At 34.3% G+C, this 17,873-nt stretch overlaps 1 protein-coding gene across 2 annotated transcripts; it reads left to right on the top strand.

Annotated features, from left to right (window-relative positions):
• Positions 1-248: 248 nt before the first annotated feature.
• tdg.2 (thymine DNA glycosylase, tandem duplicate 2) lies at positions 249-16,026 on the top strand. 2 transcript variants are annotated; one of them, XM_056452016.1, is made up of 11 exons: positions 249-345; positions 662-733; positions 1,146-1,327; positions 3,357-3,553; positions 3,777-3,846; positions 3,926-4,061; positions 4,288-4,370; positions 7,923-8,017; positions 8,095-8,266; positions 8,353-8,475; positions 12,565-16,026. In XM_056452016.1, the coding sequence occupies exons 2-11, from the start codon at positions 678-680 to the stop codon at positions 12,651-12,653; spliced, it is 1,203 nt and encodes a 400-aa protein (XP_056307991.1). In that variant the 5' UTR covers positions 249-345; positions 662-677; the 3' UTR covers positions 12,654-16,026. The 2 variants fall into 2 exon arrangements, with proteins under 2 accessions (XP_056307991.1, XP_056307992.1); XM_056452017.1 differs by having other exon boundaries at positions 3,360-3,553.
• The last annotated feature ends 1,847 nt before the right edge of the window (positions 16,027-17,873 follow it).

Below are 17,873 nucleotides of genomic sequence, written 5' to 3' on the forward strand. Positions count from 1 at the left end.
GAGTCTAATAATGTGAAGCCAGATATAAAACGACGCTTTATTACATAAAAGTATAGATTTACGATCTGAATGAATGATACCTCATATCAACGCTTTAACGTATTCATGTTATAATAGCTGTCTTTAATAAGTAAAAGAAATTAAAAAGCAAAAAAATCATTACCAACTACCTAAGTACGTCGATCTTATCAAAACGGGGACTCTTATTTTGAACTTACCCTTTACCTTTGTTGACATTTGTACCTACACCGGCTTCATTCATCATGTGTAGCATCATTTAGCTCCGATTTTCTTGCACTAAACACTGATATGTGTAAGAAATGGTCTGAAGAATATATATGACCGGTAAGAATCATAAATCTAGCGCATAAAAATACATCTTTACATAACGAAATGTGTTTTTAATGCTTGTTTGCGATCACTGACTGGTCCACACAGCTTTAGCTTATTGACTGAGCTTCATCTATAACTCGAGATAATGAATACTCGTTGAAATAAGCACAAATATATTTCCAGTGTTTTAAGTCATGTTGTAAGGTTTAATTGATGTGTTAAGTCTGCTGAAAATGAGACTCGTGTAGCAGAAAAGATGAAACAAAGGGAGGTGTGGTTTGGCAGATGGGATATCAGTAACATAAACATGAATATTAATCTGTTAAAGCAAACCACCAAATAAGATGGAAGAAAGGCAGTATTCCTCTCTGACGGCCCCAATGGATTATCTTCAGTACTGGTGAGTTTTTATAACCCACAAAAATCCCAAAGAAGCTACTTTCTCAATAAATGTTCGAAAAATAGTAGTCATTTTGTGAGTAGGATGCCAACAAATACACTCAAAATGGGATAAGAAGCTGTATGTTAAATGTGAAATTACTGATAAGAAACAATGCGATAATTTTTTTTAAGTGTTTTTCTTATTTTAATATTTCTCAGGTACCAAAAGCAACCCTCAGCAGTAAATTGTAATCAATGTAAATATTGTATATTGTAAGATTATATATATATATTCTTATTACATATACAACATTTTAATTAGCTGATTATTCCATATCTAATTGTAAGTTGCATGTTAAATGTGAAAAAAAACAAAACAAGAAATAATACATTTTTAAGTGCAGTGTTTTCCTCTCTTTAATATTTGTCAGGTACCAAAGCAACCCTCAGCAGTACCAGGCTGAGCAGGTGCCACAGTACCAGCAGCTGGTCAATGCCAGTCAGTACACAGAGAGACCCATGGAGGACAAAATTATGACTGATTTATCTGTGCATCAAGACCCATATCAGGATCAACCTCAACAGTTTCATCAGCTCTCTGTCCAACCACCAGGTGCGACATTTTTTTCCTTACAATACATTTCACTGAGATATTTCTGCAGTGCAGTGTTGGTTAAGTTACGTCAAAAAAGAAATTAAATACTAATTACATAATTAAAAGTGTATTTAAATGACTTACCATGTCTGAAAACTAAATTACTCAATATGAAGTTTTATTACTTTACACAAATCGATTTAAAATCACTATAAATGTAAACACATAGGCAATAGAAATTAAACTCTTTGAATTCTTTACATTTGTTCCAAGCAGGACCTTTTGTTTATTAAACATTTAACTTTTAAAAATTTAATAAATATGAAATGCAGTACTGTGCAAAAGTCTTTGGCCACTAATAGCTTTGTCCTTTTAGTATAATTATTTATATTTATTTATAATATTGTATAATAATCTCTTGCACTTCACCAGAACAGTAATGATATTAATATTGATTATGAAATTATATGATATTTATAGATATTCATGATATTCATAAATAAAAACAGCTAAAACAGTCATGAAATGGCCTCTACAGAGTCCCGACCTTAATGTATTATCATAGAGGCAGTATGGGATTGACTGGACAGAGGAAAAAACACATAAATTAGAAGATGAACTTTGGTCTGGTATATGGACTCATGCTAAATACTGTCTTTTGCTAGCAGGAGCCATTTTATTCTGAAAACAGTGTTTTGTTTTTCCTAATTAAGTGTACATACTTCGTATCTATCTGTTTATCTCAATGCAGTGACCAGTCTTATCTCTGGAATATCCTTAAAACTTTGTTAAAAACACCAAAACTTTTGCACAGTGCTGTATATCAAAACAAAAAAACATATGTACCATATACTGTCATTAACTTCTGACTCAATTATTATTTTTTTTTTTTTTTAAAGCATGTTCAATAAAAGCTGAAAAGTAGAATTATTAGCATATTATTAACAATTAGGACAGTAAGGTCTGATTTTGCTTAGACAAAAGTCTTGTCACTTAACAGAAATAATGTACAGTATAGAATATAAAGTCATGGTGCAATGGAAGAAGAATTAATATTGTGTATGACTCCCATGAGCTTGGACGACTGCATCCATACATCTCTGCAATGACTCAAATAACTTATTAATAGTCATCTGGAATGAAAAAGAAAGCTTTCTTGCAGGACTCCCAGAGTTCATCAAGATTCTTTGGATTCATCTTTAATGCCTCCTCCTTCATCTTACCCCAGAAATGCTCAATAATGTTCATGTCTTGTGACTGGGCTGGCCAATCCCGGAGCACCTTGACCTTCTTTGCTTTCAGGAACTTTGATTTGGAAGCTGAAGTATGAGAAGGAGCGCTGTCCTACTAAAGGATCCGCCCTCTCCTGTGGTTTGTAATGTAATAGGCAGCACAAATGTCTTGATCCCTCAGGCTGTTGATGTTGCCATTGACTCTGCAGATTTCTCGCATGCCCCCATACTGAATGCAATCCCAAACCATAATTTTTCCTTCACCAAACTTGACTGATATCTGTGAGAATCTTGGGTCCATGGGGGTTCAATAGGTCTCCTGCAGTATTTGTGATGATTGGGATGCAGTTCAACAGATGATTCATTGGAAAAATCTACCTTCTGCCACTTTTCCAAATGATCAATTAGAAGTCAAGTTATTATTTGTTGCTCTTATAACTGGGATAGATAACAAGACTTTTGTCAGGTAGTGTATTTAAGGTAAATGTTTTGTAAATACCCATAGTTAAGTTACCTATGTTGTAAATGAAAAGAAATCCCTTAGTTTACTTTTTATTTGGAGAAAGTACAGCAATTGCAGTAACTAGTTACTTTGTTAGTAATCACACCCAACACCGCTGCAGTTTATCTTATAAAACTTAAGAAAATTTGTAGCACTCCAAGTAAATAAGGAATCCTTTTGCTACAGGTGCGTAGAGTCAAGAATATAATTGAAAACGAACAAGATGATAGTATATAATGCAAATTATAAAATAAAAACTTTTATTTTAAAAAGCTTTTAAATTTGCAGCTCACCTTATTAAACATCTGTTTAGCAGCTCCTCCAGCGACTCCAGCGAAAGGAAAGAAACGAGGGAGGCCTCGAAAAGGGGAAGAAAAGGAAAAGACAGAAGCTGAAGAGTCAGCCAAAAAAGCGAAGAGGACATTAGATCGGTTCAACGGCATGTCGGTGGAGGAAGTCATGGCTCGAAAGCTACCAGACGTCATCACGCATAACCTTGACATGCTGATTGTGAGTTTTGTTATAGATTTTAATTATTTTTAAATGTAAATGTATAAATTGGTAATTTATTGAAATATAAATAATGATAATATAGTAATGCAAGGTAGTATATATATTATAAAATACATGTATATTGATTGATTGGTTGATACATAACATAGCAAGCAGTATTTATTGTACTGCACCTGTCCTGTCCTGTACTGTATTGTCTTTTATTTATTTGTTTTTATAGATTGGCATCAACCCTGGACTGTTGTCAGCCTATAAGGGAAGGCATTATCCAAATCCTGGGAACCATTTTTGTATGTATTATCAGTTGATTTAATTCATCATAAAAGAAGTTTATGCTTGTCTTTTGATCGTCTACTGACTGTCTCATAGGGAAGTGCTTGTTTCTCTCTGGTCTGACTAATGAACAGCTCAACCACATGCACGATCAGACTCTACCTGAACACTACGGCATTGGTTTCACCAATATGGTGGAGAGGACCACCCCTGGAAGTAAAGACCTTTCAAAGTAAGTGTTCAAGTTTGGGAATTTTGCATTAGAGTGAAAGAATTTTCAATTTAGACCTCGAAGTTAGCTAAAGTTGGTCAAACAGAATCACAATGTTGACCGGCAGAAATCTGTGAGAGCTGGCATTTTTACACATCTACACCAGTGATAACGTGACAGTGTCCTAAAATGAGATTTTAAGACCTAAGAAGTTGCACGGTGTTGACTACATTACATTACTTTTCAGCAAAGAGATCCGTGAAGGAGGCCACCAGCTTTTGGAAAAGCTCCAGACGTACAGACCTTTAATCGCTGTGTTCAATGGAAAATGTAAGTCTTTGCTCCTGTTTACACCTGGCATTTTGATAACAGCGCAAAATAAGTGAGTAAACGGGATCTGAAATGGTTTGAGCTTGTCAAAAGGCTTTGAGCTGGTTTTGCTACTTCCAGAGGTAGTCAAAACACATGTGATCAAATTGGTTTAAAGGGATATTTCACAAAAACAAAAAATTCCTCTGCATTTACTCGCACTCAAGTAGTTCTAAACGTATATGATTTTCTTTCTTCCATTGAACACAAAACAAGATATTCTGAAGAATGTTGGGAAAAAAGAAGGCATTGAGATACAAAGTACGTACAAAAAATGGAAGTCAATGGCTGTTTTTTTCCACCCAACATTCTTCAATACGTCTTCCTTTGTGTTCAACAGAAAAAAGAAACTCAAACAGATTTGTAACAAGTGGAGGATAAGTAAATGGCAGATGGGATTTTTTTTTGTCTGAAAGTGAACCAAAACTAGGTATTTATATTTTGCTGTGTTGTACCAAAACACAAAGATTATGATAGAAATCATGCCATTATGATGCAATCATAGATGCCACGTATTATGGGTTTGTTCATTCAGCAGTACTCATGTGTTACGCACCGTCTAGGGATGGTGCACATCATGAAAGACAAGACAACGAAAATGAAGTCAAAGATTTATTGGGGTTTGAATTCGGGAGCTGACAAGGCCAAAATAACAAACAAAAATGTGTTTATGTTAAATCTCTAACTTACCTGATCAAAAAAAAAGAAAAGAAAGTACAATTCACTACCCTAACTACCTTACACAAAAAAACAGAGGTCAAAAAGGTTTTACAAAGAAAATGGCGTCAAACTCCTTACTATCCCAATATATATACTATTTATATATATATATATATATATATATATATATATATATATATATATATATATATATATATATACAAACTATTTACAAAACAGGCAATCATATTTAAAGGACAATCCAAAAATCAATGTCAGCAGGCAACAAAGGTCAAACAAGCCAGTGGAACAAAGTATCATAAACAAAACAAACACTACACAAAAAGTACTCACAAATCTCAATAGAATCTCAGTAGTCACACAAAACAAAAAGTACTCACAAATCTCAATATTCAAACTTAACACATTCAAAAACTCTGGCCTATACCACATACAATAGTATCAACAAACACAAAGCAAGTGACCAAAAACAAGATGGCTGCCAAAGAAGTAGTGTCATGGCTTTTTAAAACACTGTAGGCCAATCAGGAACAAGCAAGATGAGATAAGACATGTGAGACAAGACAAACATAGGGTTGTAACACATGCTTGACACTGATGGCTCGTAAAATTGTTGAAGTGGGTAGAACCAGGCCTGCCACAATAATCAATATATCGACTTTTGGCACAACACATGGACATAACCTCAATCATTTTTGGTGATGCATATATATATCGCCTATTCATAAAGATTAATTCTAGCAATGTTTTAACTGATTGTGCAACATCTGTCTATTAGAGGTATCAGAGTCAGTATAGTATAAGGAACACTGTAGTATTTATTATAAATGACTTTAGTATATTTTCATGTGGGTGTCTGACAGCTGAAAATAGATCTGGTAGCAGATATCGCAGCTTCTTTTACTTTTTTACCTTGCACCTTTTTGTTAACATTTAATATTATTTATGTAGGATATGCGTTTTCACATTCTGATTCCAATGCCTAATTATTATTGTTATAATCTCTATAATTAATGGAAATTTTCTTAAGAATAAAATATGTGTTCTTTGGAAGAGTGCACTTGCATTATGATGCTATTATATTGTCATTCTGGCAATATATAATGAGTGGCTTAAAATGACAATAATATCATTTATCGCAATATATTTTGGTGCATTATATATCGGACAACAAAAAATACATATCATGACAGGCCTCGTTAGAGCTGCGCGATATATCGGCATTTTTGAAATATCGCAATTGTGCACATCGTTATAAACATATCACATTGTTAGCAATACAAAAAGAATCTATGGCACTGTTGGCACCTGTTATTAAGATGTGCTTTTGTCGATCTGATCATAATTAGACAAAAGAGACATATTAGCGTTAAAGCTTGCCATTTAAATCTCTTTTGTCCACTTTCAACCACGTCTCTGATGATGAGAGTTCTCTCTTTAACACTGTAAAAGCTAGAGCAATTTTAATAAAATACAAAATAATATAAATTAAATTTAAATAAATTGCAAAAAATGTAATTAAAAGCAGTGTACCAGAAAAAAAACGCTTTGTAAATAACTTACTTCATGGATTGACTAATGAAATGATAGATTATTGATTAAGGCTATTTTATCCCATCAACTCCTATTAGGCCTTAACTCTTTTGTTCTCTTTTACAGTTTTAACATGTAGGCTATATTTTTCATTGTGTTTTTTGGAAATTTGTTAAATCTAAAGTAATTTAAGTAGTTATCTTTAAGTAAAGTGATTACACAAAGGATCACGCAAAAAGACTCACCATCCAACACATGCATCAATTGTTTGTTTGTTTGTTTGTTTGCTTGCTTTATTTATAGAGCACATTTAAAAACCACAGATGTTGACCAAAGTGCTTTACAAAAAAATCAGCATACAAAATCTATACTTGTATATAAAAATAAGCAAAATATAAAAAACAGATTAAAATTAATTCATTGCAATCAAAAAGCAAGAGACAGAAGGTGATTTTTTTAGATGAGACTTAAAAGCACCAAGGGAAGAACATGACCTGATATGTAAAGGCAGACCATTCCACAGACGAGGGGCTGTAGCAGAAAAAGCCCTGTCACCTCTTGATTTCAACCGTGCTTTGGGGACAACTAGCTGAAACTTGTTTTCCGACATGATTGGCCTCAATGAAGTATGCCAGTGAAGAAGCTCACTGATGTAAACAGGTGTCAGACCATTCAAACTTTTAAAAACAAGTAGCAATAACTTATATTGAATCCTAAATTGGACTGGGAGCCAGTGAAGAGATGATAAAACAGCTGAGATACTAGAAAACATTTTTGTCCCAGTTAAAAGCCTAGCAGGCGTGCAATTGATGCCTGCAAAACTCCTGAATAAGAAGAGTTACAGTAGTCCAATCTTGACATAATCAAAACATTGATGGTGGTTTCTAACTCTTTAGAAGACAGAAAAGGCTTCAATTTGGCAATGTTCCTTAATTGATAGAAACCACTTTGTGGAGTGACCAATTAATTATCTCAACTCCTGTCAGACACATATATGCTCTTTTTTTTATTTATAATATGTGTTTAACAAATGTTTTAGAATAGAAAGTCATTAAATGAGGTAAATAAAAAAAATTATGCAAACGATAAGAGGAATTGATCACGCGAAAAGACTGATCATCCAAAACATGCATTTTATAAAGGTTGTATAATCGCATTTTTCTTTAATATTGCACATCGCTAGTAAAGTGTGACAAAATAAGAGAGAATGATCTGCCACAAGTGTTCACATTCGTACGCATGTTGATTTCAAGTCTAAACTCTCTTATTTAACTTGTAACTTGTTCCTAAATGTTTCAGGTATTTATGAAATCTTCTGCAAAGAGATTTTTGGAGTCAAGGCCAAGAACTTAGAGTTCGGATTGCAGCCGTACAAAGTGCCAGAAACGGAGACGGTACGAGTTTCTATCATAAAAGCACTCAGATACTTTTATAGTTGTATTTGAATTGGTTATGATCCTGTGTTGTCCAGGTTTGCTATCTGATGCCATCCTCAAGCCCGCGCTGTGCCCAGTTTCCTCGTGCTCAAGACAAAGTGCACTTCTACATCAAGCTAAAAGAGCTCAGGGATCAGCTGAAGGGAGTGACCAAGACTCAGGAGATCCAGGAGACAAAGTACAGCTTTGATCTGAATCTGGCCAAAGGTGAAAACCGCTTCAGTTTCGATATTTAAAACCAGGTTTTTAATTATTAATGTGCTAACCGGTGTTATTATCATTGTTTATTTTAGAGGATGCCAAAAGAATGGCAATCAAAGAAGAGCAGAATGACCCTGGGTACGAGGAGACCTGCGCTCATGGGTCATGGGGGGAACCACAGCAAGCGTTTGGAGTCCATCCTTCGACAGATACAGGTATATACATTAGCGCCAAATGTGTGCGCTAATCCTATAGCAGGACATGTGCTTCTGAAGACACTGATATACTCATAAGCATTTAACTGATCTTATCTGGATTACATAATGAGGCTGCAAAAATTAAGTACTTGTAATTAGATTACTTTGTGAAATAATCATACTACAATTACTTTTTATGGATTTCATGTCATGATTTTATATACTTTACACAAAAAGTGTGTGTACATGGACACCAATAATCCAATTTAGACAACACTCTGATTAGGAGTCTACCATGTAAACAGCGATTTTTGATTAATATAAACCGACTAGGGTCATAATCGAACTAAACAGAAATTGGATTAAGACGTGGAGTTTGCCGATTTTAGTCGCCTTATTGAAGTACAGTATACATGATTTTCGATGCATTCATTCTGCCATGGCGGGGCGTCACACCAAAATTAATCCCGCCATGGCTACATTACATAGTTTCTCATTCAAAACATTTAGTCGTTGTTGTTGTTTTTTTAATAGCGGGTTATAATCGTACAAAAACGCATTAAAAGGTAAGTGCATTATAACAGCACAAGCTTTTCTGTGTAGTACTACTGCTGTGCGTTATTTGTTTAACCCTTTAAGGCAGGGGTCAGGAACCTTTTTTCAGCAAAGAGCCATTTCAGATTTTTTTTTTTTTAATCAAACGTGTTTTTTAAAGAGCCATATGGGGAGTGTGTATATAACAAAACCTTTATTTACTTTTAAACAAAACCATTACGTCCATGCACAACTAAAAAATAAACCAATATGATGCAGAAAGGATAAAGATGATAAAGAAAGGACAATTTACAGATTTGTTTTTTCTTTTTGCCATCGTCACTCATGAATATTTGAATTTACGGGTGTGGGGTTACAATAGAAATATAAATTAGCATGGAAATGTAAAGATATAACTTGCCCATTACTGTTGTCGTGATTCAAGTTAAAAAGTTAAAGGTTAAAACGTCCTTTTATTGTAAACAAAGTTCTTATTCATTTTGCTGTAGAAAATACAAAATAAAGGGAATTGTAATTGTATTTTCAATAGGAAACTGATTTCTAGTAACAGTTTTATTTATTTATTTTTTTAAAATCTGAAATATTATTGAAGAAAAACAGCTGGAAAGCCACATATTTTTGGTCAAAGAGCCACATGTGGCTCCCGAGCCATAGGTTCCCTACCCCTGCTTTAAGGTGATGTACTGATTGACTGACAGGTGCGTGATGCGTGAGGCCAGCTAACACGCTGTAGCTTTTAGTTAAGATGAACACAGTTTCCATAATTATACTTTATTTATAGATAAAGGTTTGTGGTTCTACATACAATGACTTTATCTTGCTGGAGTTTATGGTCGTTTTACTTTACTTCAGGACGGATTAATGCTGCTCTGTAGGTCTATTGATGACCTTCATAAATATTCCTATAATCTTATAAATGTTGGAGACATACTCAGTACAAAAACGCGCTAAATCGCACTTCTGCAGTGTTTATTTGAGAGGGCACAAGAAGATCTGCGCTTAAGCAGCGTATATTTGAAGGCGTGCTAGAAGTATTGTGCAGGAGCAGAGGAAATCGGCGCGCAAGCAAAGAGATTTGCATATGCTCGTATTACATAAATCTTGACTTATTATACTGCACACACGACATTTCTTTATTTGTTATTGAAATAATGCTGTAGGTAGTTGGTAGATTTGTGTAAAAGACCTGCTGCCACAGCTGGAAAAAATCCTAGAAACACTGGTATAGATATGTAAACACCGCAATCAAACTACCGTCATGTAGGATTTTTCACCGCATTTTGCAACAGGATGGTCTGTATACACATGGCTGTTTGACACTATTCTCAGCACCTACCGAGTCAATGATGGACCACAGACACCTGCATCGCGAAATGCTGAGTTTTCTTGGTAGCATGCGATCTCAAACTCCATTAAAACAACACTCTTCCTGCAGTTCATACTCGCATCCAATATCTCGTTTCTCACGGGGGCATGCATGAAATGTTCCTAAATGAAAGTGAAAGTGCCAAACTGCAGTTAAAGTCAACAAATTAAAAATGAAACACCCGAAATTACATGAAACGTGGATAGCGCGGTGACGCAATGACGTCAATCGAACTATGTGCTATAACATGTAAAATGGGATCATATAAGAAACATTCAAAAAGCAACTCATGTAAACACCTTAATCATATTATTGTCTTATTCAGATTAAGGCTAATAATTTGATTACTGATGTCTATGTAAACGTAGTAAATGTCAGCAAGTTGTTCACAGTTGATTAATTCTCTTAATTTTTCCCTCTTTTTTTGAACATTGATATTTTCTCATAATAAACCTGCTGCTTATGTATTCTTTGTGTTTTTGGTGGGGAGGGGTGTGGAATCGTGAGGGTTCTGATAAAAATCAGCAACTTTTTAAAAATATACTTAAATTTAAGTAAATGTCTTAAAATCATAAACTCGTAATCGTACCCTGTGCATTTTAAAAAGAAGCTGTTTAGTCTGCCATAAAGAATGGAATATTTTTTCTTTGCATCTGTCAGAATAGTACAAGCACGTTCACTTCAATATTTCAATACTTGTGACGTCAAATTAGGGATAGCACAAAAATAATCTAAATGTAATCCAAAAGTAGTCCGACTACTTTACAATAAATATGTAATCTAAGAGATTATATTACTGACTACAAATGTCACCATGTATTTTGTATTCTGTAATGGATTACAGTTTGTTAGTAATCTAACTCCAATACTCCAATCATGTCACGTTTATTTATATAGTATTCATGTAGTAAAAAACAGATTTAGTTTAATTTTAAAAGCATCTATTCTTTACTCTTTTATTTTAAATATGTAATTTTAAGCAAACAATAACATCAGGGTATAATAGTGTTAGTATTTTTAAAGTATTAATACCCTGTGCATTTTAAAAAGAAGCTGTTTAGTCTGCCATAAAGAATGGAATATTTCGTTCCTTTGCATCTGTCAGAATAGTACACGATTATCCTACTTCAATATTTGTGACGTCAAATTAGGGATGGCACAAAAGTAATCTAAATGTAATTCAAAAGTAGTCCGACTACTTTACAATAAATATGTAATCTAAGAGATTATATTACTGACTACCAATGTCACCATGTATTTTGTAATCTGTAATGGATTACAGTTTGTTAGTAATCTAACTCCAATACTCCAATCATGTCACGGTTATTTATATAGTATTCATGTAGTAAAAAACAGATTTAGTTTAATTTTAAAAGCATCTATTCTTTACTCTTCGATAACATCAGGGTATATTAGTGTTAGGATTTTTAAAGTATTAATATATTTTATTTAAGAGATTATATTAAGTGTTTTTTATTATATTTAAGTGTAATTTAAGAGATTATATTACTGACTACAAATGTTGTAGTGTAATTTGTAATCTGTATCTGATTACAGTTTGTAAGTAATGCTTTCCTCTGCACAACAAAATAAACACGAGAGAAAAATGACAGCGATATGGATATATTTGCTTTAGCACTGCAATTCGTCACTCCGATCATGTCACGTTTGTGTATATAGTATTCATGTATTAAAAAACAGATTTAGTTTCATTTTTAAAGCATCTATCCTTTTCTCTTTCATTTTAAAATTGTAATAAATTAACATAAGCCTAAAATATATAGCCAAATGTGAATAATGGCCTGTTTAGTAAAGTGAAGCAAAATTAGAACAAGGATGCAAAGAGAAGGAAATAAAAATAAGATACAAAAACACATAAAGTCGGTTCCTACCCTTCTTTGCATCTGTAATGATTCTACAGTGAAGAATTTAAGATTAAAAGCTCCATGTCTGTGCATATTTGGTGTGTTTATGATTTTATAGTTACATCCATAAACTCTATTTTTTTAAAGAGAGAGGAATATATTACTTTAGGGTTTAAATCTGTGATCCTTGTCTGTATTTCTATCAAACAGAAATTTGAAAAGGCTGTATTTGTGAAATCATGCTCTGTAAATATTGTTTACAATAGAAATATAAACATTTTTAATTATTGGGTGCTTTATAACGATGCTCGAAATCTTTAGACCAGGTAATGGACGACCGGTGGACAATGCAGCCATTTGCAGAGCAGATTCCAGACATCAGATGTAGCAACAACACCCGAACAAGCTAAGAAAAAAAAAACGTAATCGCACAAAGACTGTTGTCTACACTGCATATATCCAGAAGGACCAACAAAACATTTTTGTACTATTTTATTTCATATTTTAATACGTTACGAGGTGTTACATTATTTAATGTATGTGATTTCAGTGTGTGTAACAAAACTTTGTTACCTAAATGAACATTTCTGATCGAGACATTTGTTCATTTTGTGCCTCTTTTTTTATTTATTTTTTTTATCTTTTTAAGGAAACTTCAGTAACATCATTCAAAACTTTGGGGATATCGTAATATTTTATTTTTTAAAAATGTATTCAGCAAGTATGCATTAAATGGTTAGTTCAGGCAAACAGACATTGTTTTTTTTTGCATGGACGAACTGTTCTCCTGGAGTGAATCCATGGGTTTTAGTAAGGAAAATATCCATATTTAAAACTTTAAAAACTGTTTTGTGTAATTTCTAATGATTTTACACTTTGTCCCGAGACTTCAGAGCATGTGTTGAGAAATCCTGGAAGCTTTCAGGGAAGCTGCATCAAGACTTGTATCGTTTTGGAGCAATGATGTTATTGATGCCATCCAAAGCCTCATATTCTCCTGACTGGTTCAGGAATCAGTTTGAATGTGTTCGCTTTACATAAGCAGAGTAACTGTCCATTTAAACCTCGCCACTTTCCAGTTTTAAAATAATAATATTCTAATATTACATTATTATAAAATAATTATATTTATTCATTCATTCATTCATTCATTTTCCTTCGGCTCAGTCCCTTTATTCATCAGGGGTTACCACAGTGAAATAAACCGCCAACTTATCTAGTAATGTTTTTTCACAGCGGATGCCCTGCAACCCAGTACTGGGAAACATCCATACACATTAATTCATGCACATGCTCTATGGCCAATTTAGTTTATTCAATTCACCTATAGCGCATGTGTTTTGTTTGTAGGGGAATAATGTGGGGGGTTTCCACCCGGGGGAAACCCACGACAACACAGGGAGAACATACAAACTCCACACAGAAATGTCAACTCGAACCACCGAACTTCTTGCTGTCACCCTAAAATAATAATATAATAAATAAATTTTTTCGGTGTGTTAAGCAACACCAGCTGGACAGGAGGCTGCGTAGCACATGCACTGTTGGGAGAAACATATGAACGCAGTGAAGAGAGAGAACCAAAACAACACTGTAAAAAATGGTCGTGATTTCAACGGTAAAAACTGTAAAAATGCTACAGTAAAAATCCGTAACCTGGTTAACGGTATGCTTCCTTAATATATACGGCGAATAACCGTAAGTGACTTTCCCAGAATTCCCTGCATGGCACATCACTTTTTATGCTTTTTGTTGACATTACTATGGATCATTTTCGTTGTTTCTCTATCAGTGATGTACATTAGAGATTCATGTTACATCTAATGTTGATAAACAATGCTTATTTCATGACTTTATTTTATGCGTGTTACTGTACTGGTGTTTAGTCGCTGTGTGAATGACACTGAGCACCTTCTACACACTGATACACTTTTCTGCTTGTGGAAATAGTTGTTTGTGATGAGCTTTAGTTCATTATGTTACTTCCTCATCACCACCTGCATATGGCTGTGCTAGCGTGTCTAACTGTGTAACAAAAGATGTGTAGATGTTGGTAATTCAAAATACAGACATATTACCTCTATAAATGAATGAAATGCGGTAGTGTACCGTAAAAATGAGAAATTACTTTTACGGTTTGTACCATATTTTTAACGGTAAAATACTGGCAACCACAGCTACCGGTTTTTACCGTAAATTTTACGGATTTATTTTTTACAGTGAACGGCCAACCAAAAGTAAAGACAGACCAAAAAAAAAAAGTCATCTCTTGGTTAATATGGAAATTTTTCCTTATAAACCCTTGTTTTGTACTTTTCATTTGTCATAAAGGCTTTATACTTCTGTCCAGTTGGTGGCGCTAAATGTACTAAATATCACAATAAACAATATCACGATACACAATATCTCTAAAGAAGACAATGATGGCATTTCTTTAACAAAAAGGCATTGATTCACTACAGGAGACCTTTATTCACCCCCTGGTGCTGTGTGAGATGGTTTTGTTTAGGATAAATATGCTCGACTGTACGTTTTTTGGACTGTAGAAGTAAAAAATGCCAAAAAAATGCCATTTTTTGCCACTGTGGAGCTTGAACGATAAAGGAAATCTGACAAACGATTAAAAAAATTGCATATTTCCATATAATTCATGTTGTCCTAACACAAATCGATTAAGGTGACTTAACTAATTTAATCGGATTGAACATAAAATGAATAAGTTGCCCCCCGAATTGTGTTTTTTCTGCTTGTGTTAAATAAGTAGATTAAACAAACAGCGATATCATTTTTGAGTGTACATTTAGGATGCTTCGAAGGTGAATAAATCATGGGCTAATTTAAATGTTTGGGTGAACTAACCCTTTAAATCAAGGCTTCTCAAACTTTTCAGCTCGTGACCCCTAAAATAACAATTCAAGTGACTCACGACCCCTACTATCCTCTGAGGTGGTTATAAACATACAAACATTGCACACAACTGTGCATACAGACCAATAGGAACTATATTAACACGCTTATTGACAACACAAAACAAGTGCAACAGTCCATATCATTTATTATAGTCATTATTCATTTGTTTAATATTAACCTCACTAAATGAGAAAGGGCATCGTGGGGGTGCAGTGGGTAGCACAGTCAGCTCAGCAAGAAGGTCGCTGGTTCAGATGACATTTCTGTGTGGAGTTTGCATGTTCTCCCCATGTTGGCGTGGGTTTCCTCCTGGTGCTCTGGTTTCCCCCACAGTCCTGAGACATGCGCTATAGGTGAATTGAATACGCTAAATTAGCCGTAGTGCATGTGCGTTAATGCTAGAGTGTATGGGTGTTTCCCAGTGTTGGGTTGCAACCTGGAAGGGCATCCGCTGTGTAAAACATATGCTGGATAAGTTGGCGGTTCATTCCGCTGTTGCAACCCCTGATTAAAAAAGGGACTAAGCCAAAAAGAAAATGAATGAATAATGAGAATGGTGGGCACGATGTTTACAGCTCAAGGTTATTCTTGGGTTTGAAGACCGCCACTTGAAGATCGTCATCTATGTTCAGTCGTGGCCTTTATTTTTAATGTATGTGAGAGATGTGAAGGAGGTAAAGTTTAACATTGTGCTGCAACTAACACTATTGCTGTGTTATGAATCTAGCGTAATATCCCCAATGGAATAAGAGTTGAAAGGCTGATGGCGTGTTGTTGTTGTTTATGTAACTATTAAATACAATTTTCATCTTCTGTAGGTTATGGATAATATATGGTCATTCTAATGGTTTAATAACATATAGGATGTATAACTCCCCCCCCCCCCCCCCCCCCCACCCCCATATTGTCTCAAGACCCACCAGGGGGTCTCGACCAGTGGGAACCACTGCTTTAAATGGATGAAGAGTGATTTATAATGCTACAATAGATTTTACATTTACTTAATTCTGAAGCACAGACAACATGACACATCTGTTATCAACGTAGATGATACGAAATGTTTTCCTGAGAATTAAATCATGTGACAATGGAGACTGGAGTAGCGATGCTTAAAATTGAAAGGATTAAGTGACTTTTATATATTATATTGACATAAAACAGTTACTATTTTGTTTCATCAAATAAATGCAGCCTTGGTGAGTATAACAGCCTTCTTTAAAAAATATTACCAGCCCCAAACTTTTGAAAGAGTTTTTTGTTAAAATAGTTTCCTTCGTTATTGGGATTATTTAGAGAAGACCTCATATTTGAGCATTTCAGTGCAAAAAAGAAAAGAAATTCCCCATTCAACCCACGGCTGGACTCTGGAAGAGGTTTATCACTGTGCATGTCCTCATTGCATGATTTACAGTAGTATTGCAGACGGCATGTTCAGTACCACGTGATGGTGCTTTTTGGATACGGATCACTCTGTTTACCTCATTCTGAATGGTGTTTTTAGACTTTTTAGAGTTGTGTTTTGTTATATCAGTGTGCATATTTGTTAAGTACCATTTATATACTCGTTTTGTTACGTTGTAATAATCTGGCCTCATTGTTGCTGTGAGAAGTCTGTACTATGTATGACATTCTGTAAGTTGTATTTTATTTTTTTACATGCAAGTATTACTAATGGAACGGTTATAGGGCTGAATAAAAGCAAATACGATGAAAACGTGCGTGTTGGTTATTTTTACTCGCAGACACAAATCAAATATTTCTCATCTAAAGGTAAAGATGTGATGATTACTTTTGGATAAACAATGGTGAAAGTGTTTTGTTTGTTTACAGTAATCAGGGTTCATACGGTCATGGAAAACCTGGAAGAGTCATGGCATTTTGACATGGCATTTTCCAGGCCTGGAAAAGTTTTGGAAAAACAGAAAAACACTGGATCATGGAAATTAGTTAAACAAATATCTGTATTCAATTCACCTTTATTTGTATAGCGCTTATACAATGTAGATTGTGTCAAAGCAGCTTCACATAAAAGGTCACAGTAAATTGGAACAGTGTAGTTCAGTTTGTAGTGTTTAAGTTCAGTTCAGTTTAGCTTAGATCAGTGTGGTTTAATAATCACTACTGAGAGTCCAAACACTGAAGAGCAAATCCAATGATGCGCAGCTCTGCATATCCCAAACCATGCAAGCCAGTGGCGACAGCGGAGAGGGAAAAAAACAAACTTCAGTATACTTGAATTAGGGCTGCACGATATTGGAAAAATCTGACATTACCATAATTTGTAATACTGTGATTTATATATTGCGATGTGAGAACAATTTCACCAAATAGTTTTATTTGGATTGATTGGGGGGATTTTGTAGAGGAGTGAATCTCGAATAATACATAACAAATAAATTACAAGCATAGATAGATAAAATATAGTAAAGATAAAAGTGAATTATAGTTTTCAGGTATTCACTATTCAGGTACAGATATTGAATAATCAACACTGTGTTGTCTTCATTGTGTATTATTTTTTCTTTATTAAAGTTAGAAAACATTTCTTGTGGCCGGATGTTTTAAAATGTGAAATATTGAAATGTTCACACAGTCACGGGCCTTAAAGGGAGAGTTTACTCAAAGATTAAAATGTGCTCACTATTTACTCACACTTCACTTGTCAACATAGGAGTTATTAAATTATATTCGTTTTGTGTTCATTTTAAAAAACAAAACAA

This window comes from Danio aesculapii, chromosome 25 (assembly GCF_903798145.1).
Source record: "Danio aesculapii chromosome 25, fDanAes4.1, whole genome shotgun sequence".
Taxonomy (NCBI): Eukaryota; Metazoa; Chordata; class Actinopteri; order Cypriniformes; family Danionidae; genus Danio; species Danio aesculapii.

Excerpts from the sequence above, each read along its gene's own strand:
- tdg.2 (XM_056452016.1), top strand. The coding sequence starts at position 678 with ATGGAAGAAAGGCAGTATTCCTCTCTGACGGCCCCAATGGATTATCTT. Across the intron at positions 3,847-3,925 it reads AAATCCTGGGAACCATTTTT|GGAAGTGCTTGTTTCTCTCT; the intron begins GTATGTATTATC and ends ACTGTCTCATAG. Across the intron at positions 8,476-12,564 it reads CCATCCTTCGACAGATACAG|ACCAGGTAATGGACGACCGG; the intron begins GTATATACATTA and ends CGAAATCTTTAG.